The sequence below is a fragment of the Anomaloglossus baeobatrachus genome, chromosome 4 (assembly GCF_048569485.1).
Source record: "Anomaloglossus baeobatrachus isolate aAnoBae1 chromosome 4, aAnoBae1.hap1, whole genome shotgun sequence".
Lineage (NCBI taxonomy): Eukaryota > Metazoa > Chordata > Amphibia > Anura > Aromobatidae > Anomaloglossus > Anomaloglossus baeobatrachus.
In genome coordinates, this window is record NC_134356.1 from 237422405 (window position 1) to 237450157 (window position 27753).

The window sequence follows — 27753 nt, forward strand, 5'->3', positions numbered from 1 at the left end:
AGTAATTCTGTTGGATTGAACCAAACAGGATAGGCTTCAAATTATATGTTCATCAAAGAGCCTTGGGCACCCGTGAAACCTATAGCGGTTTACTTTGTAGCCTTCCTTGGTCTGCTTTTGTTAGTACTAACCAATGTAGCACTCGGGGTAAAAATTCAGTTTGGTGTCCCCCCCCACGTGCAGTTTAAGTAGTCGTCATGTGACAACTGTGTCCACACCCATCCCCCTCGCTTCCCACACTGTATCTGCCGTCATTCCCCCCTCGCTCCTCACACTGTTTCTTTATACATTCCCCCCTCTCTTTTCATACTGTGTCCCCACCCATTCCCTTCTTCGTTTCCTAAACTGTGTCCTCAAATTCCCTCTTCTCGCTCCATATTCTGTGTGAGCACCCATCTTCCCCTCACTCATCATTTTTTGCCCTCAAATAACTCTGTCCCATCAATTACAGTATATCTTCGGTGTCTTCAGCTCCACTGGAGCAATTACCATCAATGCTGTCTGCGCCTCTGACTAGTGATGTCACCAATGTGATCAGATGACCTGATCACTCTGCTGACGTGGCCCTGACCCAGAAGTGCCAGTGGTCAGGGCTTCACTTGTGCTCATGACTGAAAGGCTCAAGTTCAATTTATCATTGGGAGCCAGCACGCTGGATTTTCTCATAGCCAGCAGTAAGCTTGACAACGGGCTCAGAGAACTGCCGAATGCCAGTCTGGGAGGACAGAAAAGTGCAGCTGCTGTGAAGACACCTCGGACTGCTGCATCAGTGGATCAGACGACAGCGCCCGGAGCAAATTCCCCACTCACCCTCCCTGGATACGCCCCTGCATACGAGGATCACACACGCTCTTCAAATCGCTGCAGAAACACTGCATAATCCATCCGCACATTGCGTTTGAGTGCGCAGCGATTTGCATGCTGAAATTTTGATCCAAATTATTGCGCTCAAAAAAGCAACATGTCACTTATTTTGTGCGCCTTGGATACTGCTCCTACTCTGTCTATGGGAGAGGCAGCATCCAGAGCGCATAAAATCAGCAGCTGTTCTGCAGACACACTGCATCCATTACGCAGTGTTTCTGCAGCGATTTGCAGAGCACATGCACTGCCAAATCACTGCAGAATATTCAGCATGGACACTACGCAATGTTCCCACATAGCCTTAAGGGTACTTTACACGCTGCGACATCGCTAGCAATCTCATTAGCGATGTGAAATTTTAGATCGCAAGCGCGATCTTTTGAGATCGCACATAGGTCATTTTACGCATGTGCGATCTCGAAAGATCGCGCTTGCGATCTAGATTTTCACATCGCTAATGAGATCGCTAGCGATGTCGCAGTGTGTAAAGTACCCTTTAGGCTATGTTCACACGTTGCATATTGCTGCCTTTTTGCATTTTTTCAGGAGTTTTATGCAACTTTTATTATGCTTTTTACAGTTCTAGCAAAACCTCTGAGATTTCTGAATTTTTTTTAGCTGACTGAAGTGGAAAACTGCTGCGTTTTTGAAAGAAGCAGCATGTCAATTCTTTCAGTGGCGGTTTTCACCATTGAAAGCAATGAGAAATTCCAAAAGCGCTGCAAATATGCAACAGTTGCGTTATGGCTATGATTTTGCTAATTTTGTGGTGAATGAAAATAACTTTATTTAAACATCTACTGTATACAAATGACACCAAAAACGCAGCCAAAAAAGGAACAAGAAAAGCAGCAAAAAAGCAGCAAAAACACAGTAAAATCTGCTTTTTGGAAGATTTTTTCCTACCAAGAGATCAGGTTTTGATGCAGAAAAAAGCAGCAAAAATGTGTGAAGATAGCCATAAATTGCGATTTGTATAGGGGTTATACCCCCAGAAGCTAGGTGCTTAATTTGGCCTGACAGACTCCATTTAATATATTAAAAAATATATTCAATATATATGATAAATTGATCATTTACCTGTTCTACCAAATGTGCAGTTATATTAGAAAAGATCTCTGATAAATACAAAAACCTTTAAATGACTGCATCTACCATTGCTATGGCAGACATTGAACAATGGAGCAAACTGTGTTAGGCCAGAGTCACACTTGCGAGTGCCTCGCGTGTAACTCGCGCGAGTCTCTCATTGAATCACCCGGCATGGACTCGCACTGTCCTGACAGGAGCGGGTCGGTTGCATGTATGTCTATGCAGCTGAGACGCTCCTGTCCGGAGAGTGTGAGTCCATGCCGGGTGATTCAATGAGAGACTCGTGCGAGTTACACGCGAGGCACTCGCAAGTGTGACTCTGGCCTTATGATCAATTCACCCAGTGGGCTAGAAGGCAGATGAGAAAGTCACAGAAAATCCGTACCTTCCACCCATATTAATTCAAATGGGAAGTGGAATATTCTGCAGGTCTACGAGTAACAATTGTGCTCTTCTTATATTGTGTACATTTTTTCTTTAACATTGCTATATACGTAATGTTATTATAATTATACAGACATGATGTATAGATAGGAAGCTCCCTTTAACAACCGAGGGGATTATCATCAGCAGAGTGGTGGGAGAAGATACTGTAGATAAATAGTTAGATAGACAGACAGATAGATAGATAGATAGACAGACAGACAGACAGACAGACATCATAGATAGATAGATAGATAGATAGATAGATAGATAGATCCCCACAGCCCCAGCCCCTAATGTACACCTGCTTTGGCAAAACTAATTTGTATTTGGTCCTGCCAATAAAGCTTATTTGATTTGATTTGATTTGATAGATAGATAGATATATAGATAGATAGATAGATAGAGCTATCAATGTGGCAGGATACATTGCATGTAATGTGCAGGTGCTTCTGGTGTACTGTGTCTCTGAGGGGACATGTCAGACTAATCTACCTTTATGTGATTAGCGAATTATACTTGCTTCATCATAAGAATGTAAAAAGACCGTGATGGCGCCCTTAGACACATTACAGCAACTACAATGTTTAGAAACATAAGAAAGTACAGTATTATCAAAATGCACCACCCTTTGAGTAAATTATTGATCCCCTTGTATTCCAAGCATGAAGGTGGTAGAGAAACATTACTAACATTTTTAGCAAGTTCTGCCAAATTTATTATTATAGATGCACCATTTTGATGAATTTACTTATTTTTTGCAAACTCCTAAATGCAGACATCCTTAAACATTATTTATAATTCTATCCCAGTGTTTCATTTCAAAGGTTTTCCAAAAATCAGTAGTGCTCAGATTACGTAATACTTAAAGATAATTTGTCAGCAGGATTTTGCTATGTAATCTGAAGACAACAGGAGATAGGGGCTCAAATACAGCTTTCAGTGACATGTCATTTATTAAGCTGTGTTCTGTTGTTTACTTACAATAAACATTTTATCACTAGGACATTACCATTGCTGTGATAGCTGTCTCATGCCAAATCGTCCAACTACATCCCCTCATCTGATAAGCAGCTCACTGTCAATATACAATGTACACAGAAAGCTGTGATGTGGGCAAAGTTACTTCTTTGAGTTCTGCTACATGCTATATCTAAAAACTCTTTGGCTCAGCTGCTGCACCCAGTAAACTAAGTGATAAATTGTTGGATTCAGGATCTTTTTTCTTACATTATGCTTTTCTCAGATGAGGTAGCAGAATCCTGGTGACAGATTCCCTTTAAGAATTACTTACCTTTCCTATTTGATTTCATTTATTAGAACAATGAGAAAAATATAGGGGTTATTCAGACCTCTGTGAATCCAAGAACAGAACACATACCCATTAAAGTTTATGGACAGAGGGTAATCCAGCATGTTGCTGGATTACCCTCTGTCTACAATCTGGATTGCCAGTATACCCTTTCCCTTGCACAAGTCCTGGATACGGTGACGCCTCCTTTGGCTACAGGTGAGCAGATACCAATCTTTCTTTTTGTCCATTAAAGTTTATGGTATTATTCACAAATCTGGGTTTTAATTAAAATATAACTGTGTATACTCTTCGCCTCTAGTAGTGCCATTGAAGCGATGTTGGTGCTGATGTTTGTGGAAAGTGATATAACTTGTGTCACGTGATGGCTGCAGTCTTTGAGAGGCTGTTCAGCAACTGCTGGACATCAATATACCGTCAGGGTGGATGTCCTATCTGTAGTAAAGACTGCAGTTGATGAACAGATGCCCATTGGCTGCATCTTGCATGTAAGTCATGTCCCTCTCTGGAAAAATGGGCCGACATTGCTGGAAAATAACCACGGCAGGAGGTGAGCATATGCATTTTTTCATTTTAATCAGGGTCCCGCATTGATTAAGCTGGTGTTTTCAAGAAGTTGACAACCCCTTTCAGACATTCTAGTCTCAGTTTACACTGACTTAAAATCTTACTAAAATTGGCCTTTGAAAATAAATAATATGTATAATATAATATATGTGATATTTCTTTTCTCTTTGGCTACATACTATTATTTAAAGGCATATCCATCATCAAAGTAAAAGTGGACGTTTTTGCTACAGTCACCATTCAGCTGTGACCTGTCATTTATATACAGGCATGACATCTGCTGATCAAGTCTGACACTCTGCATGTAGCTGGTGACGCCTGACACACTGGCCCTTGTTATAAAGTCCCATGGAGATTTGGTTTGTTTTCTACTGGTAGTAAGAGAATTGAAGATATGGGCTCAGGTGCCGCATAAGTGAGCACCCAGATCCTATTAGGCAGAGAATGAAGGTTGATCCAAATCACTATTATTTTGATGGGGACTGTTATTATTAGCATAAAGCACATATACACATTAAATTTCAATCCAGTTATCAAAAGTAAGCTATAGATTTGTATGTGCTGGGTAAGAGCACATACATACATCTGGGTAAGCTGTAGAAATGTATGTGCTGAGTAAGAGCACATACATACAACTGGGTAAGCTTTAAAAATGTATATGCTGTGTAAGAGCACATACATACAGCTGGGTAAGCTTTAAAAATGTATATGCTGTGTAAGAGCACATACATACAGCTGGGTAAGCTTTAGAAATGTTCAGTATGTGCTTGGGGAAGAGCACATACATACAGCTGGGTAAGCTTTAGAAATGTATATGCTGTGTAAGAGCACATACATCCAGCTGTGTAAGCTTTAAAAATGTATATGCTGTGTAAGAGCACATACATACAGCTGTGTAAGCTTTAGAAATGTTCAGTATGTGCTTGGGGAAGAGCACATATATACAGCTGGGTAAGCTGTAGAAATGTATGTGCTGGGTAAGAGCACATACATACAGCTGGGTAAGCTTTAGAAATGTACAGTATGTGCTTGGGGAAGAGCACATTCATACATCTGGGTAAGCTTTAGAAATGTACAGTATGTGCTTGGGGAAGAGCACATATATATAGCTGGGTAAGCTTTAAGCTGGCTTTACACGAGGCGATAGATTGTGCGATATGTCGTCGGGGTCACGGTTTTCGTGACACACATCCGGCATACCGCACGATGTCGTCTCGTGTGACACCTCCTAGCGACGCAGTAACGCTCACAAATCGTGAGTCGTGTACTCGTCGCTAGGTTTCATAAAATTGTTTAATTATAATGGCAGAGCTTGTTCATCGTTGACGTGGCATCACACGTTGCTCCGTGTGACACCACGGGAACGATGAACAGCAGCTTTACCTGCCTCGCGCGGCACCCGACGGCTTAATGGAAGGAAGGAGGTGGGTGGGATGTTTACATTCCGCTCATCTCCGCCCCTCCAGTTCTATTGGCCGCCTGCCGTGTGACGTCGCTGTGATGCCGAATGTCCCGCCCACTCCAGGAAGTGGACGTTCGTCACCCACAGCGAGGTCGTCCGGTAGGTAAGTATGTGTGATGGGGGGTAAACGACTTTGTGCGCCATGGGCAACTAATTGCCCGTGACGCAAAAATGACAGGGGCGGGTACGATCGATTGTGCTATCGCACAATCTATCGTCTCGTGTAAAGCAGGCTTTAGAAATGTACAGTATGTGCTTGGGGAAGAGCACATACATACAACTGGGTAGCTGTAGAAATGTATATGCTGGGTAAGAGCACATACATACAGCTGGGTAAGCTTTAGAAATGTATGTGCTGGATAAGAGAAAATAAGTACTGACCATAGTAGTGATCATTAAACAATTGATTGTCTATAGATTTTGCAAATTCCTCTTAGATGTATTTTTACTTTATCTACATAGGTGTTTAAGAAGCTTTTGTTTGGATTATGCTTTTTCCATGCACTTGTTCAAGAGAGGCGCACGTATGGATCCCTTGGTTGGAACATACCCTATGAATTCAATGACTCGGACTTAAAAATCAGTGCCAATCAACTCCAGGTAACCTATGTCACATCTTGTTAAATGTGATTACATGATGTATTGATGAGCAAAGATATCTTCATCAATGCAAACTTTGTGTGCTTTATGCGGCGCCTAAAGGGGTTGTCCGGCCTAAATTCTCAAGTCTGCAGTCGCTGTATGTGTCACTTTATATGATTGAAGACTTGTGAATTCTCACAGTGCACACAATGTAAGGATTCAGAGCCAGGAACGGCAGTCAGTATGTGATATCCAGACTCCCGGCCAGAATTTAGATGGGTGCGGCCTTGCTTAATATTCAGTGACTGCAGACTTGTCTGTTACATCTCGTGGCTCTCCTGAGGCAAGGACTGAGGCAGTCTCCCATTCCTTGCCTGCCACGAGCACTCCTGCTCAGCAGCGCCAAAGGTCTGCCAGACTGCGCAGTGTGCAGGAGATACCTTCTCAGAGAGGCAGCAGAAGGTTGACACAAAGTGGTTCTCTTGTTACAAGGAGTGAAGCTGTCTCCCATTCCTGGCCTGCCGCAGACTCTCCTGCTCAGCGGGCCCGAAGGTCTGCAAGGCTGCGCAATGTGCAGAGGTTTACTGCTCAGGGAAGCAGTGAGATTCCCGTTATCTCTGCACATTGTGAGACCGAGGATTCCGCCTCTATTTCCCAGAGGCAGGAGGGTGAGCATGTGCAATGCGTGGTGGGTCCTGATTCGCTCACTGACGTCACACGGCTTGATGACAAGGCTGGTGACGTGGTGAATCCTGACTGGCCAGGCTGGGACGTCGTGGACCCTGATTGGGTCAAGTCCGTCATCTCCGCCTTGCGCCCGCCCTCGGGTGGAGCTGCACCTCCTTAAAAGCTCCCCCTGCCATCATGGCGGCGCGCGACCGTCCTTCTATGTTTGGATGTCTGGCAGCGTGCTGCCACGCCACTGCTCAGGCATTACTGTCTCTTGTGGGCTTGGCCCTTGCTGCTCCGGCAGTACCTCGTTTGCAGGCCGTGTTCCTGCCTTGCTGCTCCGGCAGTACCCCCGTCAACAGGCCGTGTTCCTGTCCCAGGTGAGCTCCTCAAGTCTCCATTGGACTCACCTGGTTATTGAAAGCACACGTGCGTGGGCACCTCTGTGCTACCCTCGTGCCATATTCTCGTGACTTCCACTGGCACACGTGCGTGGGCACCTCTGTGCTTCCCCGTGCAACAGGTACACCGAGCCGTGAGATCTGTGCCATACAACCCTCACGGGTTAGGGCAGATCGGTGTACATAGATCGTCTGTGACATTCCAGACGATCGCTAGCAGCAACCCGCTCACTCTTCACCCACCATAGCGGCGGTCCCTTACACCGCACAGTGGACCTTGACCGGCGGAAGCAGTCCATTTCCCATCTTGGCACGCTTCCCCGGGTCCCCCTCGTAACATTACGGTCACGCCAAAGGTCTGGCTATGGCTGAAGAGCAGCAGCAGTTGCTGCGTTATGTGCAGCAGTTGGAGTCACGATTGGCAGCAGTGGAGCAGTCTTCCTCCGATAAGACTACTCTGACGACAGTCGCCACCCAGGCGGCTATCCAGGCTGTGCTATTGGGCGGAAGGTCTCCTCGCCTTGCGCTTCCAGAGCGCTTTAGCGGCAACAGCTCTGAGTGCCGTGGTTTTATAAACCAGGTTACCACCTACTTAGAGCTGTCCGCGACTCTTTACGCTACCGAGAAGGCGAAGGTAGCCTTCGTCCAGTCCCTGCTCACAGGGAGAGCGCTGAAGTGGTCCACGCCGTTGTGGGAGCGCGGAGATCGTGTGGTGAATAACTTAGCAGCTTATCTTGGGGCCATGAGAATGGTGTTCCTCGGGCCTCAAGTCACCCACGATTCCGCGCTGCGCCTCCTACGACTTCGGCAAGGGTCTGCTTCAGTCGGGGACTTTGCTGTACACTTTAGGACACTGGCCACAGAGCTGGACTGGCCGGATAAGGTCCTTGTCCCTGTGTTTTGGGAGGGTCTGGCAGGGTTTGTCAAAGACGCACTGGCCACACGTGAGGTGCCTGCCACTTTAGAGTCCTTGATTCAGGTTGCCTCTCGCATAGACATCCGCCAGGCGGAGCAAAGGCTCGAGGTCTCTTCAGCACCCACGTCTTCTCGGCCTAAAAAGCGTCTGACTCCCGTCTTCCATCAGACAGGTCCCCCAGCCAGTCCTGTAGGCGACTCCGTGGAGTCAATGGAGGTGTCCAAGGTGGTCTCCTCTGCCTCAGGTTCTCGGTCTTGTGTCATCTGCTTTTCCTGTGGGCAGAGGGGACACATAGCTACCCGATGTCCCAAACCGTCGGGAAAAGACAGCGTCTAGTTTCTATCAGAGGGGGGACTCTAGACGCTACTTCTCCCTCTAGGTTGACTATCAGCGCCCAGTTGCAGTTCGGCACTACTCTCTTCTCTGCACTGGCTTGCTTGGACTCAGGCGCTGAAGGCAATTTCATCTCGACCTCCCTGGCAACCCGATACTCAGTTCCCCTGGTTCTGTTGCCCAAGCCACTCAGGGTCAGGGTAGTCGACGGGTCCATACTACTCGATCCTATCACCCAGATCACCATCCCTCTCAGGATGGATGTACCACCAGGACACCATGAGCAGGTGTCCTTCCTGGTGCTTCCAGGGGGGACGGATGAGATCCTACTGGGCCTTCCCTGGTTGAGACAGCATGCTCCTATACTCAACTGGGCAACAGGGGAGATCTCATCCTGGGCAGGATCCTGTAGAGAGCACCTCGTGACTACCGAACCACCCGCTACCATTAGGTCGGTTGGGTCCTCAGGGAATACTGAGGGGCCGGGTTTACCGACACCTTATGAGGCCTACAGGGATGTCTTTTCCAAAAGGGCCGCAGATACTCTTCCTCCCCACCGGCCATATGATTGCCGAATAGACCTGAAGCCAGGCTCCGAGCCCCCCAGGGGCAGAGTGTATCCACTCTCTGCTCCAGAGACGGAGGCTATGTCCAAGTATATTCAGGACAGCCTGGCGAAGGGGTTCATTCGCAAGTCTATTTCACCGGCTGGTGCAGGGTTCTTTTTTGTGCAGAAGAAGGAAGGGGATCTGCGCCCCTGTATCGATTACAGGGGATTAAATGCAATCACAATCAAGAACAAATACCCTTTGCCCCTCATTACTGAGCTATTTGATCGATTCCGCGGGGCAAAGGTCTTCACAAAGCTGGATCTACGCGGGGCGTATAATCTAGTGCGAGTCCGAAAGGGCGATGAGTGGAAGACCGCCTTTAACACCAGGGACGGTCACTACGAGTATCTAGTAATGCCCTTCGGACTCTGCAATGCCCCCGCCGTATTTCAAGACTTTGTGAATGACATTTTCCGGGATTTGTATCTTTCCGTGGTTGCATACCTGGATGACATTCTTATCTTCTCCCCCGATCTTACCACCCATCGGAGGGATATCATCCGAGTACTTAAGAGGCTCCGCACCCATTCGTTATATGCTAAGCTGGAAAAGTGCGTTTTTGAACAGGAATCCTTGCCGTTCCTGGGGTACATAGTGTCCAGTCAGGGGTTAGCAATGGATCCGAGGAAGTTGGAAACAGTGATGAACTGGCCTGAGCCCCGCTCGCTGAAGGCGATCCAGCGATTCTTGGGGTTTATCAATTATTATCGCCAGTTCATTCCCAACTTCTCGACGGTGGCAGCACCCATCATTGCCCTTACCCGCAAGGGCGCTAATCCCAAAGCATGGACACGGGAAACGGTAGAGGCATTTCACACTCTCAAAACTCACTTCTCCAGAGCTCCCATCCTTCATCGTCCAGACATCTCCAAACCCTTCCTACTGGAGGTAGACGCCTCTTCGGTCGGTGCAGGTGCAGTCCTGTACCAGAAAAACGAACGAGGAAGGAAACATCCGTGTTTCTTTTTCTCCAAGACCTTTTCTCCGGCCGAGAGGAACTACTCCATAGGGGATAGGGAGTTACTGGCGATGAAACTAGCATTCCAGGAATGGCGGCATCTCCTGGAGGGTGCGAAGCATCCATTTGAGGTTTTTTCTGACCACAAAAACCTCACATACCTCCAGACAGCACAACGCCTGAACCCAAGGCAGGCCCGTTGGTCTTTATTCTTCTCCCGGTTCCGCTTTATTATCCGCCACCTGGCCGGTGAGAAGAACGTATGGGCCGATGCCTTGTCACGTTGTATGGTTGTGTTAGAGGAGGACGAGGAGGAGCCTCGTCTTATACTACCCCCGGACAGCTTGAGGATGGTCACTCCCACTTCTTTGGACCAGGTGCCACCTGGCAAAACCCTCGTTCCCCCTGAACTACGGAACAAGGTGCTATCGTGGGCCCATGCCTCCAAGGTCGGGGGTCACTTCGGGGTCAAAAGGACCAGAGACCTTGTGACCAGGCATTATTGGTGGCCGAGACTACCCCAGGACATACAGGAATATGTGGGAGCCTGTATGTCGTGTGCTCGGAATAAGCCGTCCCGGCAGAGACCGGCAGGTCTTCTTCACCCACTGCCAGTGCCGGATCGTCCCTGGGAAGTGGTAGGGATGGACTTCCTGGGAGATCTGCCCAAGTCAGCAGGGCACAGGGTCGTATGGGTCATCACGGACCACTTCTCTAAAATGGTCCACTTGGTGCCTCTCCCACGACTCCCGACGTCACGTGCTCTCGCCACCTTGTTCATTCGGCATGTATTTAGGTTGCATGGCATGCCTGACAAGGTGGTGAGCGACCGGGGTCCCCAGTTCGCGTCTCGCTTCTGGAGAGAGCTCTGTAAGCTCCTGCAGATAGAGCTGAACATCTCCTCCGCATACCATCCCGAGACCAATGGACTAGTGGAGAGGACTAATCAGACTTTGGTAACTTACCTCCGCCATTTTATATCCGCGCACCACGACAACTGGGCTAACCTCCTTCCTTGGGCCGAATTTGCCATTAACAATTCGGTCCATGAATCCTCTGGCCAGACTCCGTTCCTACTCAATAACGGACAACATCCCAGAATCCCGGTTCCGATGCCCATTACGTCACCCGATACTAGAGTGGAGGATTGGGCGACCAAGGCCCGGGAGATCTGGGATGACACCCAAGAGGCTCTTAAAAGGGCTAAAGACCGGATGGTGACAACGGCTGATGTTCGCCGCCGCCCTGCACCATCCTTCGCCCCTGGTGACGTAGTATGGCTGTCCTCTAAGAATGTTAACCTACGGGTACAGGCAGCCAAATTCGCCCCTAGGTATCTCGGTCCGTTTAAAGTACTACAGCAGGTAAACCCAGTGGCATATCGACTCCAGCTCCCTCCACGCTGGGCTATAGCCAACACCTTTCATGTGTCCCTCCTGAAACCCGTACGACTTAATAAATTCTCGGGGTCCCTGCTGGCTCAAACCGACTCCCCGTCCGACGACCCTGAGGTGGCAAAACTTGTGGAGACAAAAGTCATACAGGGCAAGAGGTACTACCTCGTGGAGTGGGCCGGCCGTGGTCCGGAGCATAGATCCTGGGAGTTGGAGGATCATATCCGCGCCCCGGGTTTGATAGCGGCCTTCGAGCACGGACAGGGGGGGGCCTAGACGGGGGGGTAATGTTACATCTCGTGGCTCTCCTGAGGCAAGGACTGAGGCAGTCTCCCATTCCTTGCCTGCCACGAGCACTCCTGCTCAGCAGCACCGAAGGTCTGCCAGACTGCGCAGTGTGCAGGAGATACCTTCTCAGAGAGGCAGCAGAAGGGTGACACCTAGTGGTTCTCCTGTTACAAGGAGTGAAGCGGTCTCCCATTCCTGGCCTGCCGCAGACTCTCCTGCTCAGCGGCCCCGAAGGTCTGCGAGGCTGCGCAATGTGCAGAGGTTTACTGCTCAGGGAAGCAGTGAGATTCCCGTTATCTCTGCACATTGTGAGACCGAGGATTCCGCCTCTATTTCCCAGAGGCAGGAGGGTGAGCATGTGCAATGCGTGGTGGGTCAGGATTCGCTGAGTGACGTCACACGGCTTGATGACAAGGCTGGTGACGTGGTGAATCCTGACTGGCCAGGCTGGGACGTCGTGGACCCTGATTGGGTCAAGTCCGTCATCTCCGCCTTGCGCCCGCCCTCGGGTGGAGCTGCACCTCCTTAAAAGCTCCCCCTGCCATCATGGCGGCGCGCGACCGTCCTTCTATGTTTGGATGTCTGGCAGCGTGCTGCCACGCCACTGCTCAGGCATTACTGTCTCTTGTGGGCTTGGCCCTTGCTGCTCCGGCAGTACCTCGTTTGCAGGCCGTGTTCCTGCCTTGCTGCTCCGGCAGTACCCCCGTCAACAGGCCGTGTTCCTGTCCCAGGTGAGCTCTTCAAGTCTCCATTGGACTCACCTGGTTATTGAAAGCACACGTGCGTGGGCACCTCTGTGCTACCCTCGTGCCATATTCTCGTGACTTCCACTGGCACACGTGCGTGGGCACCTCTGTGCTTCCCCGTGCAACAGGTACACCGAGCCGTGAGATCTGTGCCATACAACCCTCACGGGTTAGGGCAGATCGGTGTACATAGATCGTCTGTGACATTCCAGACGATCGCTAGCAGCAACCCGCTCACTCTTCACCCACCATAGCGGCGGTCCCTTACACCGCACAGTGGACCTTGACCGGCGGAAGCAGTCCATTTCCCATCTTGGCACGCTTCCCCGGGTCCCCCTCGTAACACTTGTCCTTTTAAACTGGACAAGCCCTTTAAGGTAAATGTGTCAAAGACACTACAATGGATGGACAAAAGCAACATCCAGATAAGGCTGGACTAACATGAGCGTATGGCACCCGATACCACTTCATATGATTGTTGCTACCTGAGGAAGGGGGAACATTTAACCCCGAAATGCGTTGTGGCTTATAATCTTGCAATAAAAAAAGTTTTTTGGAACAATACCATCATCTTTATGAACTTTAATAGCAGCGCAGCCAATACCGTGGTTTTTTCATTATCCCCTAATCCGTATGGCACCCGATGCGAGAGCATCAAATACGATATGCTAATGACCCCCGGCTCAGGCTCTGCTGTGAGCGTGAGCCGAGTGTCATGCGACTGTAACCCGATCTTGCGATCGGGTCACAGCTGTGAAGCTGAGAGCGGGCGCTGCGGAGGAGAGGGATGGGTTAATCCTCCCATTTCCTCCATTGTAAGCCTGTGCGTATATCGCACTGCACTGGGATAACATCCGAGTGCAATCCGATGCATCTCTCGCATCCATTCACTTGAATGGGTGCAAGGGATACGGCTGTAGCAGAAAATCGCAGCATGCTGCCGCTTTTCTCGCATCCAGAATCTGGATGCGATAAAAGCTGCCCAACTGCTCTCCCTCATTGACTACATAGGCCCGCGTGCAATGCGAGATTTTCTTGCATTGCACTCGTCCAATTTTCACGCTCGTGTGAGCGTACCCTAAGGGGGAAAATCTTGGAGCAATGAGCATTTTTTTAATTTACAGTTACTAGATGGCATTCAAACTTATAATAACCCCCCTCTTCATTCTCACCCAGTGATATAATGGGAGTTTGTCTACAACTTTTATACCCCAAAAGACATTTACATAGCTACATGGCTCTCTAAAATATAGTGCAACTGATAATTTTATGTCCTCAAAGTGCTGCTTGAGTGGCACGTAATCACCTTTTGAAAGTGAATAAAAATGAAGCCTCCCAGTGCATTCCATGACTTGCACCACCCTCCTCTGGTTGATTGACAGGCTGTTGGCTCTGCTACATAGACTTGACCCATTAGAGCCATTGATCGTTCAATCAACCAGTGGAGGGAGATGCTAGATCAAAGCGTGATTTCTCCCAGCTTGATAATACCATTTTCCTCTGTTGTAAGGGGGTCATCAAGGTAGGGAAGACAAATTGCTATTATTGATATCATTATCATCATTATTATTATAAATTTCCTGGCGCATGTGAAGACAACAGTTCCAAAAAAGTAGAAATGATTATTGAACATGTTTTCAACATAGAATATTGTTATTAACTGGTAACCATAGATGATCACAAAAAATCCCATCAATCAGGAAAAAACAAAAACCATAAGAGTAGTTTGAAACTAAGCTGACCGCAATCTCCTATCTATCAGACAACACTAGAAGTAGCAGTGGGATATTCCTAACACACCTAGACACCTTGTTACTGCCGGAGAAACTTGCTACACCTCAAAGATAGAAATGAGGAATCCTAACTTGCCTCAGAGCAGTCCCCAAAGGAATAGCAAGCCCCCAATATGTAACGATGGTGATGTAAGAAAACACAATACACAGATAGAAAATATAGATTAGCAAAGGTGAGGCCCAACTTACCAGATACAACAGGACAAGAAAGAAAACATTGCGGCCAGCAAAAAACCCTACAAAAAATACCAAACTGATAGAAAAAGCCCTAAGACCACAGGGATTTTCCCCCACTATATAAGGTACTCTTGTGTTAGACACTTTAAACAGAACTGCAGATAAAATGGGAAGGAACAAAATCACAGCAAATGGAATTCAAAAGTGCAAATAATCAAAATCAGAACAGGGAGGAACTCCCTTTCTTGCTGAAGAACTGCCCTCTCAAAAATAGCAGAGAGCCAGATCATCATATGCAAGAAAACAAACACAGAACAAAATGGAAACAAAAACACAAACACCCGTAGGTGCAAAACCAGCAATTTGTCAAAGAAAACTAGCACACTTATCTGGAGTGAATTCTAGCGCAGGATAAATAAAGGAAGCTGAAGGACAAAATCCAAGCCATCTTCAGAGGCAGAAGGAATATTTATCACCAGCAGCAGCTAAGCAAAAGCTGCTCTCCTATATACAACACGCTGGTCAGCAATAGGACTTCCTGGATTCCCAATTAATACCAACACCTGTTTAAGTCACAGATTCAGACTCAGCTTCATTGCCATTCCTGGCCACAGAGGGAGCTCCAAGCCAGCACCCACTCGATTGACATTCACAACAGAATATGTCTCCAGGAGCCTGTCTCCTAGAGGAACAAAGGATCAGACATATTAAAATCCAAGATGTCTTTTTTTCATAGATATTAGGTTAGACCAGGTGTTTATCAAATATACAGTACAGACCAAAAGTTTGTACACACCTTCTCAATCAAAGAGTTTTCTTTATTATCATGACTCTGAAAATTGTAGATTCCCATTGAAGGCATCAAAACTATGAATTAACACATGTGGAATGAAATACTTAACAAAAAAGTGTGAAACAACTGAAAATATGTCTTATATTCTAAGTTCTTCAAAGTAGCCACCTTTTGCTTTGATTACTGTTTTGCACACTCTTGGCATTCTCTTGATGAGCTTCAAGAGGTAGTCACCGGAAATGGTTTTCAACGTCACAGGTGTGCCCTGTCAGGTTTGATAAGTAGGATTTCTTGCCTTATAATTGTAGTTGGGACCATCATTTGTGTTGTGCGAAGTCTGGTGGATACACAGCTGATAGTCCTACTGAATAGACTGTTAGCTGTTTTTTTCTTGCAATAATACAAATTCTAAGTAAAGAAAAACGAGTGGCCATCATTACTTTAAGAAATGAAGGTCAGTCAGTCCGAAAATTGGGAAAACTTTGAAAGTGTCCCCAAGTGAAGTGGCAAAAACTATCAAACGCTACAAAGAAACTGGCTCATATGAGGACCGCCTTAGGAAAGGAAGACCAAGAGTGACCTCTGCTGCGGAGGATAAGTTTATCTGAGTCACCAGCTTCAGAAATCACAGGTTAACAGCAGCTCAGATAAGAGAACAGGTCAATGCCACACGGAATTCTAGCAGCAGACACATCTCTAGAACAACTGTGAAAAGGAGACTTTGTGCAGCAGGCCTTCATGGTAAAATAACTACTAGGAAACCACTGCTAAGGACAGGCAACAAGCAGAAGAGACTTGTTTGGGCAAAAGAACACAAGTAATGGACATTAGACCAGTGAAAATCTGTGCTTTGGTCTGATGAGTTCAAATTTGAGATCTTTGGATCCAACCACCGTGTCTTTGTGTGATGCAGAAAAGGTGAAAGGATGGACTCTACATGCCTGGTTCCCACCGTGAAGCATGGAAGAGGAGGTGTGATGGTGTGGGGGTGCTTTGCTGGTGACACTGTTAGAGATTTATTCAAAATTGAAGGCACACTGAACCAGCATGGCTACCACAGCATCTTACAGCGGCATGCTATTCCATCCGGTTTGCGTTGAGTTGGACCATCATTTATTTTTCAACAGGACTATGACCCCTAACACACCTCCAGGCTGTGTAAAGGCTATTAGACTAAGAAGGAGAGTGATTGGATGCTATGCCAGATGACCTGGCCTCCACAGTCACCAGACCTGAACCCAATCGAGATGGTTTGGGGTGAGCTGGGCCGCAGAGTGAAGGCAAAAGGGCCAACAAGTGATAAGCATCTCTGGGAACTCCTTCAAGACTGTTGGAAGACCATTTCCGGTGAAGACCTCTTGAAGCTCATCAAGAGAATACCAAAAGAGTGTGCAAAGCAGTAATCAAAGCAAAAGGTGGCTACTTTGAAGAACCTAGAATATAAGACATATTTTCAGTTGTTTCACACTTTTTTGTTAAGTATTTCATTCTACATGTGTTAATTCATAGTTTTGATGCCTTCAATGTGAATCTACAGTTTTCCGAGTCATCAAAATTAAGAAAAGTCTTTGAATGAGAAGGTGTGTCCAAACTTTTGGTCTGTACTGTATATGACCTCATTAAATGGGTGACCCCAACATAACACCACTACTGCATTCATTATTTATGGGACTGATAGAGTATCTCCACTGCTATTATTCAGTACTAGTGGTGAGTAAGCATGCTCACCACTACGTTACTCAATAGAGCCTTGAGTTTGAAAATGCTTGCGTTTCCCATTGACTTTCATTATACCTGGTACTCATGTCACGTTGGAACAACCTGATGCTAGATCGAGTAACGAGCAGTGTAAGTATGCTCGCTCATCACTATTCAGTATCATCACCCCTCCAGAGCCCTGTTCATGGGATCAGTGGGGGTCCCAATGGTAGGACCATCAGTAAATCAGACACCTACTGTATAACATAAATGATGAGTTGGGATGGTGGGCTCACTCCCTTAGCCATATATAAATATATATATATATATATATATATATATATATATATATATATATATATATATATATACTCAAAAGGTCTCTGATCTGCTCAGCAACTGAGGCTTTCATAGTGCATACAAGCCTAGAAGTTAGAGAATGTCTCCTACAAATATGCAGATCTGCAACAGGATAATTAGCGAAGGCAAGGCACCTTAATTATGTATATTGCTTAAAGGATGCTAGAAAAAATGTCCAATAAAAATAAATTAAAGGAATGAAAGAGTTCAAAGTATGTAAGCCTATCTATCAATCCATTTATCCACCTACCTATCCATCCATCAATCCATCCATTTATCTGTCTATCTATCACATATCTATCTATCTATTATCTATCTATTATCCATCTATCTATCCCTCTACCTATCCATCTATCTATCTATCCTGTCACATATCTATCACTCCATCTCTCTATTTATCCTATCACATATCTATCTATCTATCTATCCAGCTATCTATCTATTATCTATCTATGATTCTATCTATCTATCTATCCTGTCACATAACTATCTCACCATCTATCTATTTATCCTATCACATATCTATCATCTATCTATCTATCTATCTATCTAATCTATCTACTTCTCCATCCATCCATCTATCCTGTCACATATCTATCTATCTATCTATCTATCTATATATCCTGTCACATAGCTATCTATCTATCTATCTATCTATCTATCTATCTATATATCCTGTCACATAGCTATCTATCTATCTATCTATATATCCTGTCACATAGCTATCTTTATATCTATTTATCTATCTATCTATCTATATATCCTGTCACATAGCTATCTTTATATCTATCTATCCATCTATCTATCTATCTATCTATCTATCTATCTATATATATATATACAGTTAGGTCCAGAAATATTTGGACAGTGACACAATTTTCGCGAGTTGGGCTCTGCATGCCACCACATTGGATTTGAAATGAAACCTCTACAACAGAATTCAAGTGCAGATTGTAACGTTTAATTTGAAGGTTTGAACAAAAATATCTGATAGAAATTGTAGGAATTGTACACATTTCTTTACAAACACTCCACATTTTAGGAGGTCAAAAGTAATTGGACAAATAAACCAAACCCAAACAAAATATTTTTATTGTCAATATTTTGTTGCGAATCCTCTGGAGGCAATCACTGCCTTAAGTCTGGATCCCATGGACATCACCAAACGCTGGGTTTCCTCCTTCTTAATGCTTTGCCAGGCCTTTACAGCCGCAGCCTTCAGGTCTTGCTTGTTTGTGGGTCTTTCCGTCTTAAGTCTGGATTTGAGCAAGTGAAATGCATGCTCAATTGGGTTAAGATCTGGTGATTGACTTGGCCATTGCAGAATGTTCCACTTTTTTGCACTCATGAACTCCTGGGTAGCTTTGGCTGTATGCTTGGGGTCATTGTCCATCTGTACTATGAAGCGCCGTCCGATCAACTTTGCGGCATTTGGCTGAATCTGGGCTGAATGTATATCCCGGTACACTTCAGAATTCATTCGGCTACTCTTGTCTGCTGTTATGTCATCAATAAACACAAGTGACCCAGTGCCATTGAAAGCCATGCATGCCCATGCCATCACGTTGCCTCCACCATGTTTTACAGAGGATGTGGTGTGCCTTGGATCATGTGCCGTTCCCTTTCTTCTCCAAACTTTTTTCTTCCCATCATTCTGGTACAGGTTGATCTTTGTCTCATCTGTCCATAGAATACTTTTCCAGAACTGAGCTGGCTTCATGAGGTGTTTTTCAGCAAATTTAACTCTGGCCTGTCTATTTTTGGAATTGATGAATGGTTTGCATCTAGATGTGAACCCTTTGTATTTACTTTCATGGAGTCTTCTCTTTACTGTTGACTTAGAGACAGATACACCTACTTCACTGAGAGTGTTCTGGACTTCAGTTGATGTTGTGAACGGGTTCTTCTTCACCAAAGAAAGTATGTGGCGATCATCCACCACTGTTGTCATCCGTGGACGCCCAGGCCTTTTTGAGTTCCCAAGCTCACCAGTCAATTCCTTTTTCTCAGAATGTACCCGACTGTTGATTTTGCTACTCCAAGCATGTCTGCTATCTCTCTGATGGATTTTTTCTTTTTTTTCAGCCTCAGGATGTTCTGCTTCCCCTCAATTGGGAGTTCCTTAGACCGCATGTTGTCTGGTGACAGCAACAGCTTCCAAATGCAAAACCACACACCTGTAATCAACCCCAGACCTTTTAACTACTTCATTGATTACAGGTTAACGAGGGAGACGCCTTCAGAGTTAATTGCAGCCCTTAGAGTCCCTTGTCCAATTACTTTTGGTCCCTTTAAAAAGAGGAGGCTATGCATTACAGAGCTATGATTCCTAAATCCTTTCTCCGATTTGGATGTGAAAACTCTCATATTGCAGCTGGGAGTGTGCACTTTCAGCCCATATTATATATATAATTGTATTTCTGAACATGTTTTTGTAAACAGCTAAAATAACAAAACTTGTGTCACTGTCCAAATTTTTCTGGACCTAACTGTATATATATATCCTGTCACATAGCTATCTTTATATCTATCTATCTATCTATCTATCTGTCTGTCTGTCTGTCTGTCTGTCTGTCTATCTATCTATCTATCTATCTATATATCCTGTCACATAGCTATCTATCTATCTATCTATATATCCTGTCACATAGCTATCTTTATATCTATCTATCTATCTATCTATCTATATATATATATATATATATATATATATATATATATATATATATATATATCCTGTCACATAGCTATCTTTATATCTATCTATCTATCTATCTATCTATCTGTCTGTCTGTCTGTCTGTCTGTCTGTCTGTCTGTCTGTCTATCTATCTATCTATATATCCTGTCACATAGCTATCTATCTATCTATCTATATATCCTGTCACATAGCTATCTTTCTATCTATCTATCTATCTATCTATATATCCTGTCACATAGCTATCTATCTATCTGTCTGTCTGTCTGTCTGTCTGTCTGTCTATCTATCTATCTATCTATCTATATATCCTGTCACATAGCTATCTATCTATCTATCTGTCTGTCTGTCTGTCTGTCTGTCTGTCTGTCTATCTATCTATCTATCTATCTATCTATATATCCTGTCACATAGCTATCTATCTATCTATCTATCTATCTATCTATCTATATATCCTGTCACATAGCTATCTATCTATCTATCTATCTATCTATCTATCTATCTATCTATCTATCTATCTATCTATCTATCTATCCTTGCATCCATCCATCCGCATTTGTGATAATTTGAATGAATACATCTTTAGTTAAACACTGCCACCCAGTGGTGAAAAAAATAACTACGCTATGACAAACCCAAGTATAACAGAAAATACAGTATATGTACACTGTATGATTGTTAAGTTAAATACTTTTATTTGTGCATGTTGTGTGCAGCAGTTATATGCAAAGGCCTAATACAGAGCATCAGGTGGCTTCTTGCTGCATCGCAGACAATTTCCTACCACTGCACGGCATCAGGACCTTATGTGCTCAAGAGGGTGCCATCAGCATTCCAATATATGGGATATCAAGAGCAGATACAGGGGTTCAAAGAGGAAACCTGATAGTGGAAGGTGGGACATGAATAAGATGGAGCATCATTGCCTTAGGGGTACATGAAGGAACAGATGCTTCTTCAGGGCTACATAGAGTAACAGGGACTATCACAGAAGCATGTGGGGGATTATAAAACATCATAGGGGTTTACAGAGAACCTGTGTAGAAGTTGTATCTACCCGTATATGATAAACCTATTGGCTTTAGCATAATGAAGTTTTATTCAATCAGAAACAGTATGGCGGTATTCTGGCTGCTCAACATCTATCCGCTAGAGTCCTACTGGACACATCACAGACAGCTCCTATCAATAGTAACAAATGACTAAATTGTTAATAATTTCCCTATTGCTCAAAGTATCTAACAGTTCACTTCACATAAAGAGACATTGTGTAATTAAAATAACGTGTAGACATAAGGATCAATAGGCTGTATATGTATTGACTCAGTCTTCTTATAATGATGCTGATGTCACTTAGGGGTAATAACCTGTGCATTTCCAATTAGACAAATCTCAAGCTAAATAAATAGGTGATTTTAATGTAACCTCACAGTAGAACGCAGATAATAGATTCAGGCAGTGTTTGTAATCAGATTTAAAGGGAGCCTGTCATCACATTTGGTATTGATGTAAAAGTACTTATCCTCCATTAAAAATGATGTGCCTATCATGGGAAATCTAGAGTAGAAGGCATATGCAAATCAGACTGGGAGTTCATTGGGGGTGTGTCAGTACCTGTGGAAAAAAAAACAAACCAAGTGCACTGACTCGCCCCTAGTGCACTTTCAGCCTGATTTACATATGACATCTTTGCTATATTTCTTGTGATGTGACATCAGATCTCTACAAAAAGTATACTTCTTCCTGGGACACAAGAGCCTATACAGCCATACAATTCCTTCCAAAATGTTCCCTTTAAAGCAGGGGCGCAGAACATTCTTTGATCCAAGGGCTACACTGTCAGATTGCACCAATGCCATAAAAAACATCACACAACATATATATCAGATAAGTGCTGATTCCATTTTTAGGACTCCACCTGTTAGAAGGCTAGAGATCTTCTCTCCCATTTCTAATACTTGAAGGAAGAGACCAAGGTTTCAGCTCTCTCCATTGTAGATTATGCGAGACGATGATGAGTGTGCCCCTTTTCTCATAAGCTATAATGCACTCTTCCAAGGCCTCTTCTTTACTTTATATACTCTTTACAATGAATAGTAAGCCATCCCTATGCTGCTGACACTCCTCTACTCTACTCCCTAACATTAAAAATACATATGGGCAGCCAGCAGACAAAACACTGTCAGGCATGTCTATGACCAGATAGCTAAACGCCGCTTTACACGCTACAATTTATCTGACAATCTCATTAGCGATGTGACATGCCCATATCATAGTTACGATTTGCCGAGATCGCTCATAGGTCGTTTGGTAGCGGTCACACGTAACGATCTCACTAGCAACGCTAAATCGTTCAGCGATATATTGTTTGACCAAGGCGGTCATGTGGATGTTGTTCGTCGTTGGCGCCGATATGTCTGCTGCGTTCCAAACGATGAACAATATTTTAAAAGTGAACGTGTCAGCGATCAACGATTTTCAACATATTTGCGATCGTTCGGAGTCGCACGTAGGTGTCACACGCAACGACATCGCTAACGATGACGGATGTGCGTCACGGAATCCGTGACCCCGACGACATATCGTCAGATAAATCGTAGCGTGTAACGCCGCCTTTAGAGTCACACAGAAAGGCATTGAGGGCCTCATGTGGCGCCCGGCCACAGGTTGTTCATTTCTGCTTTAAAGTAAAACTTTAGATTAGAGGCATATAAAAAAATATGAGGTAATTGCATAAAAAGCAATGACTTACCATGTTTGACTTGTTTTAGTTTCCATGAAGATATAGCTACAAAATTCAGATGAACAGCATGTAATGTCTGTTGACTGTAGGCCCCTGGTTTTATAAACCAGTGATTCATGCTGTCCAAACCATAACAAGCATGGAATACAGACAGGGTCCCCCATTGCAGGCATCTGTTTTACTCTAAAATTTTATAAAAACATGCAGCCTGACAGTAATGAAAACTCCTGCCTCTAATATGATCAGTAGATAAAAGTATTTATTCTTCTCCAATCCAAAAAATAACTTGTAAGTGTAACCAAATGGATTGTGAGAGTAAAAGGGAAGAGAAGAGAAGCGTTATGGATGGGGAAACAACCGTCAATATGTTATGCAATAGCGCCATGGTGGTCGCATTCAACGCTCTTCTTTCCATTCCACCATCTGTTTCTTATTTCCTTGTTTTTTTCACAATCTATTTGATTAAACGAAGGACCAAGACTGTAGACCAAAATGTCACACACATGCTCTTTTTGCATTGCCCAAGGATAAATGGTTTTATGTTCTTATAGTTGAGTGCCAAGTTCTTCGTAACTGATTTATATACATAGTACCCTACAAGGGTACATGTGAAAGCAGGAATGATGTATTGCTGACAAAGCAGAGAAAATATAGTTTAAAAAGGAAAAAAAAAAGGAATTTAAGTCATTTTAGGTTAGCCGTGGTGGGCTTCAACCCATCTTCAGGGTGCTTTACACGCTGCAACATCGCTAACGATATATTGTTGGGGTCACATCGTTAGTGACGCACATCCGGCGCCGTTAGCGACATCGCAGCGTGTGACACCATGGAGCGACAATCAATGATCACAAAGAGGTCAAAAATCGTTGATCGTTGACACGTCGCTCCTTTCCATAATATCACTGCTGCTGCAGGTACGATGTTGTTCGTCATTCTTGTGGCACCACACATCGCTACCTGTGACACCACAGGAACAATGAACATCTCCTACCTGCGTCCACCGGAAAAGAAGGAAGGAAGGAGGAGGGCGGGATCTTCCGCCCACTCATCTCCGCTCCTCCGCTTCAATTGGACGGCTGCCGTGTGACGTCGCTGGGAAGAGGCGGTTCGCCGGCCAGAGCGACATCGCAGGGAAGATAAGTCCATGTGACGGGTGTAAGCGATGTTTTGTGCCACGGGCAGCGATTTGCCCATGTCGAACAACCGACGGGGGCGGGTACGCTCGCTAGCGATATCGATACCAATATCGCAGCGTGTAAAGTACCCTTTAGTTCTATTGACAAGAAGTATGAATGCAACTCTTCATTTTTATTTATTTATTTTTTTTAAATACACTTCTCAACATTTAAATTGCAATACCTTGAGGAAAAATTTGTGGAATTCTGGAAAACATGGGATCAACAGATATGTTAATGATATGTAACTGATGATGAAAATACAAACAAATTTTTCTAAAGCTCTTGACTTATTCAGTATTGAATAAGAATGCTCTGTGCAGAAATAAACACACACGCCTTGGAATACTATCTATGAGATTATTAAGGGTTATTTGAGAAATGTTCTGTCATGCTAGATGCACTTGGGCATACAAATCATCAAGATCCGCTGCTGGCAGCCCCGTTTTGTAACTTCCTATTGGCAACCAATGACGTCCTAGATGTGCTCAATGGGAGACAAGTACAGAGATGCTGCAGGACATGGTAGCATAGCAATATGCAGCCAGGTGTTGAATTGTTTAAAATCACCTGCTGGAACACTTTGGAGAAACACTGGTTCTATGGCCAAATTACTGAACGTCAAGTTGTTCGTGTTTCTGGAAAGAAGCCTAGAGGGATCCAGCTATTTTACATTATTATACCTATCACTATAATAGAGGAGTAGGACCATTAAAATGTTTCGTCATGAAGGGTCCCTGCATGGCATTCCCTACATGGTCTCCCGACCAATCTCTGGCTATCAAAGACATAAGCAAGACTCATCACTGAAGAGGATAGAATTGTATTTTAGGCTCCATTACTCCATTCTTGTCTTTGGTCTTCATTTGAAGAGCACATGGGTTACATACTCCATTTTTCTATCTCCTTCATGTAAAATATATTAATGGGGTTCTCTGAGAAATGTAGTAAAATAAATAAAGTAAATAACACACATTTAAATATTGACCCTTTAATCTTGGGCGATTTTCTGTTTTTTGTTTTTTTTGTTTTTGTTTTTTCCTCCCCTTCTTCCAAGAGCCATAAAGCTTTATTTTTTTTGTTAATATAACCATATTATGCCATAGCATGTTATGACCAAAAACAATTCTGCCTGAAACGCTTCATGCTATTCTAATTTTTTCCATGGATTTGTTTTTTTAATGATGTGCAAATAAAAGAATATATCCCTTTTTAATGTTTTGCCACCTGACTGGATGTGCTGAAATTCCTTCACTTTCTTCTTAAGGCCACTTTGCACGCAGCGACATCACTAAAGCGATGTCGTTGGGATCACGGAATTCGTGACGCACATCCGGCCCCGTTAGCGATGTCGTTGCGTGTGACACCTACGTGTGATCGAAAATGGTCGCAAAATCGTGCAAAATCGTTAATCGCTGACATGCTCCCCTATTCCCAAAAATCGTTGCTGCTGCAGGTACGATGTTGTGCGTTGTTCCTGCGGCATAACACATTGCAATGTGTGACACCGCAGGAACGAGGAACCTCAATTTACCTGCGGCCACCGGTAATGAGGAAGGAAGAAGGTGGGCGGGATGTTACGTCCCGCTCATCTCCGCCCCTCTGCTTTGATTGGGTGGCCACTTAGTGACGTCGCTGTGACGCCGAACGAACCACCCCCTTAGAAAGGAGGTGGTTCGCCGGTCACAGTGACGTTGCTAGGCAGGTAAGTAGTATGACGGGTCCGAGCGATTTTGTGCGCCACGGGCAGCGATTTGCCCGTGACACACAAACTATGGCGCTAGCGAGATTGCAGCATGTAAAGCGACCTTTAGTCTACTGCTGTGCCACACCAGCTGGATGAGCACCCACCAGGTTTGAGTTAACCCAAATTATTATGGATTTTTTAGCATTGAGCTACTATCTTTCTATGTCATTTTTCTAAATAACTTTATATAGCAAAAAGCTATGCTCATCTACTACCCTCTGTGAGGATTCAAGGATGGCATCTACCCATCAATCACAATCCATCCTAAAGTTTAGAAGTCATGAAGTAGCATGGGCTGCATGAAACACAAAACAGAAGTTATGTCAGAGCAGTGTCCGATCAGGCATCCAGGCATCATGAACACACATTTCTCTGTTCAGTCAACCTGACCGGACACTGAGCTGATAAACACCTTTCTTAATCTGACTGAAAATAAAAATCCATCTCAATCAGCCTGAAAGTTTTAGTACGTCTATCTTATACTTCATGCCGTCTGTCCTACACCAGTTGCCATGTTTAAAATCTTGACAGAGTACAGTGCTTAAAGCATACATTTTTGCTAAATATAGGTATTTGCCAAAATATTTAAATGTGTATTATTTATTTTATTACATTTCTTAGAAATCCCCTTACATTTTTCAAGATGTTTTACAATATATATTTGAATATATTTTTATAGAATTTGCCCCTAAAAAGATTATAAAAAAATTCTGGAGAACATGTATTTGTCGTTTTAATGTTATTTTTTTTCCATTCTAAGTAGGGTATCCATAGAGGCCCCTATAACCTGGGAAAATTGTCCCCTATTGTACCAAAATCCACTGGCAGAGCTGTTCTGGGTCTGATAGGACTTAGCTTTTTTGCTATGCCAGCCAAATACCTAGAGATCATGTGATTTTCAGGTTCTACAAAAGCAATGACAGTGTTGACTCTTCTTTTAAGTGCATAGCCCTCAATCCACTATGTCTAATCAATGAAATAAAAGACAGAAGTGGTAATAAACCACTTCTGTCTTCTTACCAGGGTTTCTGGCTGTAGATGACATCAAGAGACCCAACCTGCTACTGCTAGGTTGCTAGTGTCGCGGGCGGAGAGGGGTTTTTGGGGAACGCCGCTCGCCTGGGGGAATCTCTGGCGCTCGGGTCCAGTGCTTCTGCTCCTCGATGGCTCGAGCACGGGGCCGGACCCAGGGGCTCGAGCAGCGCCTCCTCACCCACGAGTGAAAAGGGGGAAGGTTTGGTGAAGGGATGTCAGTTGTGACGCCACCCACGGGGTTGTGGTGATGGTGGGCACCACCGCTGCTGGTGACGGGGGTTCCCGGGAGCGATGGCAGGGAGCAGCTGAGGTGTTGGCCTCTCCGTGGGTAGGGGCGGTTGGTCCCGGGGCCCTGGTTGGGCGTTTGGATGGATGGATGTTGGTGGATAGGGGCTAGGTGCAGGTGCCGATGCGGGGATGCAGCGCGGATGTGGGGCAGCGGTGCAGAGCTGTGCCGGATGGCACTGGTGTACTCACTTAGATAGTCAATGACAGAGTCTCTGGTAAATCAAATGGCTGGATGGACGTGGCCCACAGTCGGCTGCGGCTTCTTCACTCTCCCCGGACGGGTTGGTGGTGGCTGTCTTTCCCTGCACCTGTGTGTAAGTGTTTGACCCCTATGGATTCCCACAGGTGGTCCGCTTCCCGGCTTGTACGTCTCGGGAGAGCCCATTTTGCCCGCAGGCGCTGGCCCTTGGATCTCTGGCCGTTGGCGGTGGCTCTTATCCGGTTGGGTTGGACTGTTGCCTTCTGACGGGACTTAGGTGGGAATGAACCCCTGAAGTCCAGACCGCATTCAGAGAATTTGACCGTTACAGCGGCTTCCGAGCCTAGTCGGGGTCTGAGTACCCTGCCTTGGTGCTTAGCTTCAATCCGCTCCCCGGTTTGGTACCGGCGGGCCACCGCCCGACCCCGGT

At 45.0% G+C, this 27753-nt stretch overlaps 1 protein-coding gene across 1 annotated transcript in view; it reads left to right on the forward strand.

Moving 5' to 3' along the window:
• LOC142302376 (dynein axonemal heavy chain 3-like) overlaps positions 1–27753 on the forward strand; it is a 2626214-nt gene that overhangs the window by 2562854 nt on the left and 35607 nt on the right. Inside the window, exon 71 of the mRNA XM_075343433.1 lies at positions 6183–6320. Coding sequence (XP_075199548.1) covers positions 6183–6320 — 138 coding nt within the window. The remainder of the gene's footprint in view (positions 1–6182; positions 6321–27753) is intronic.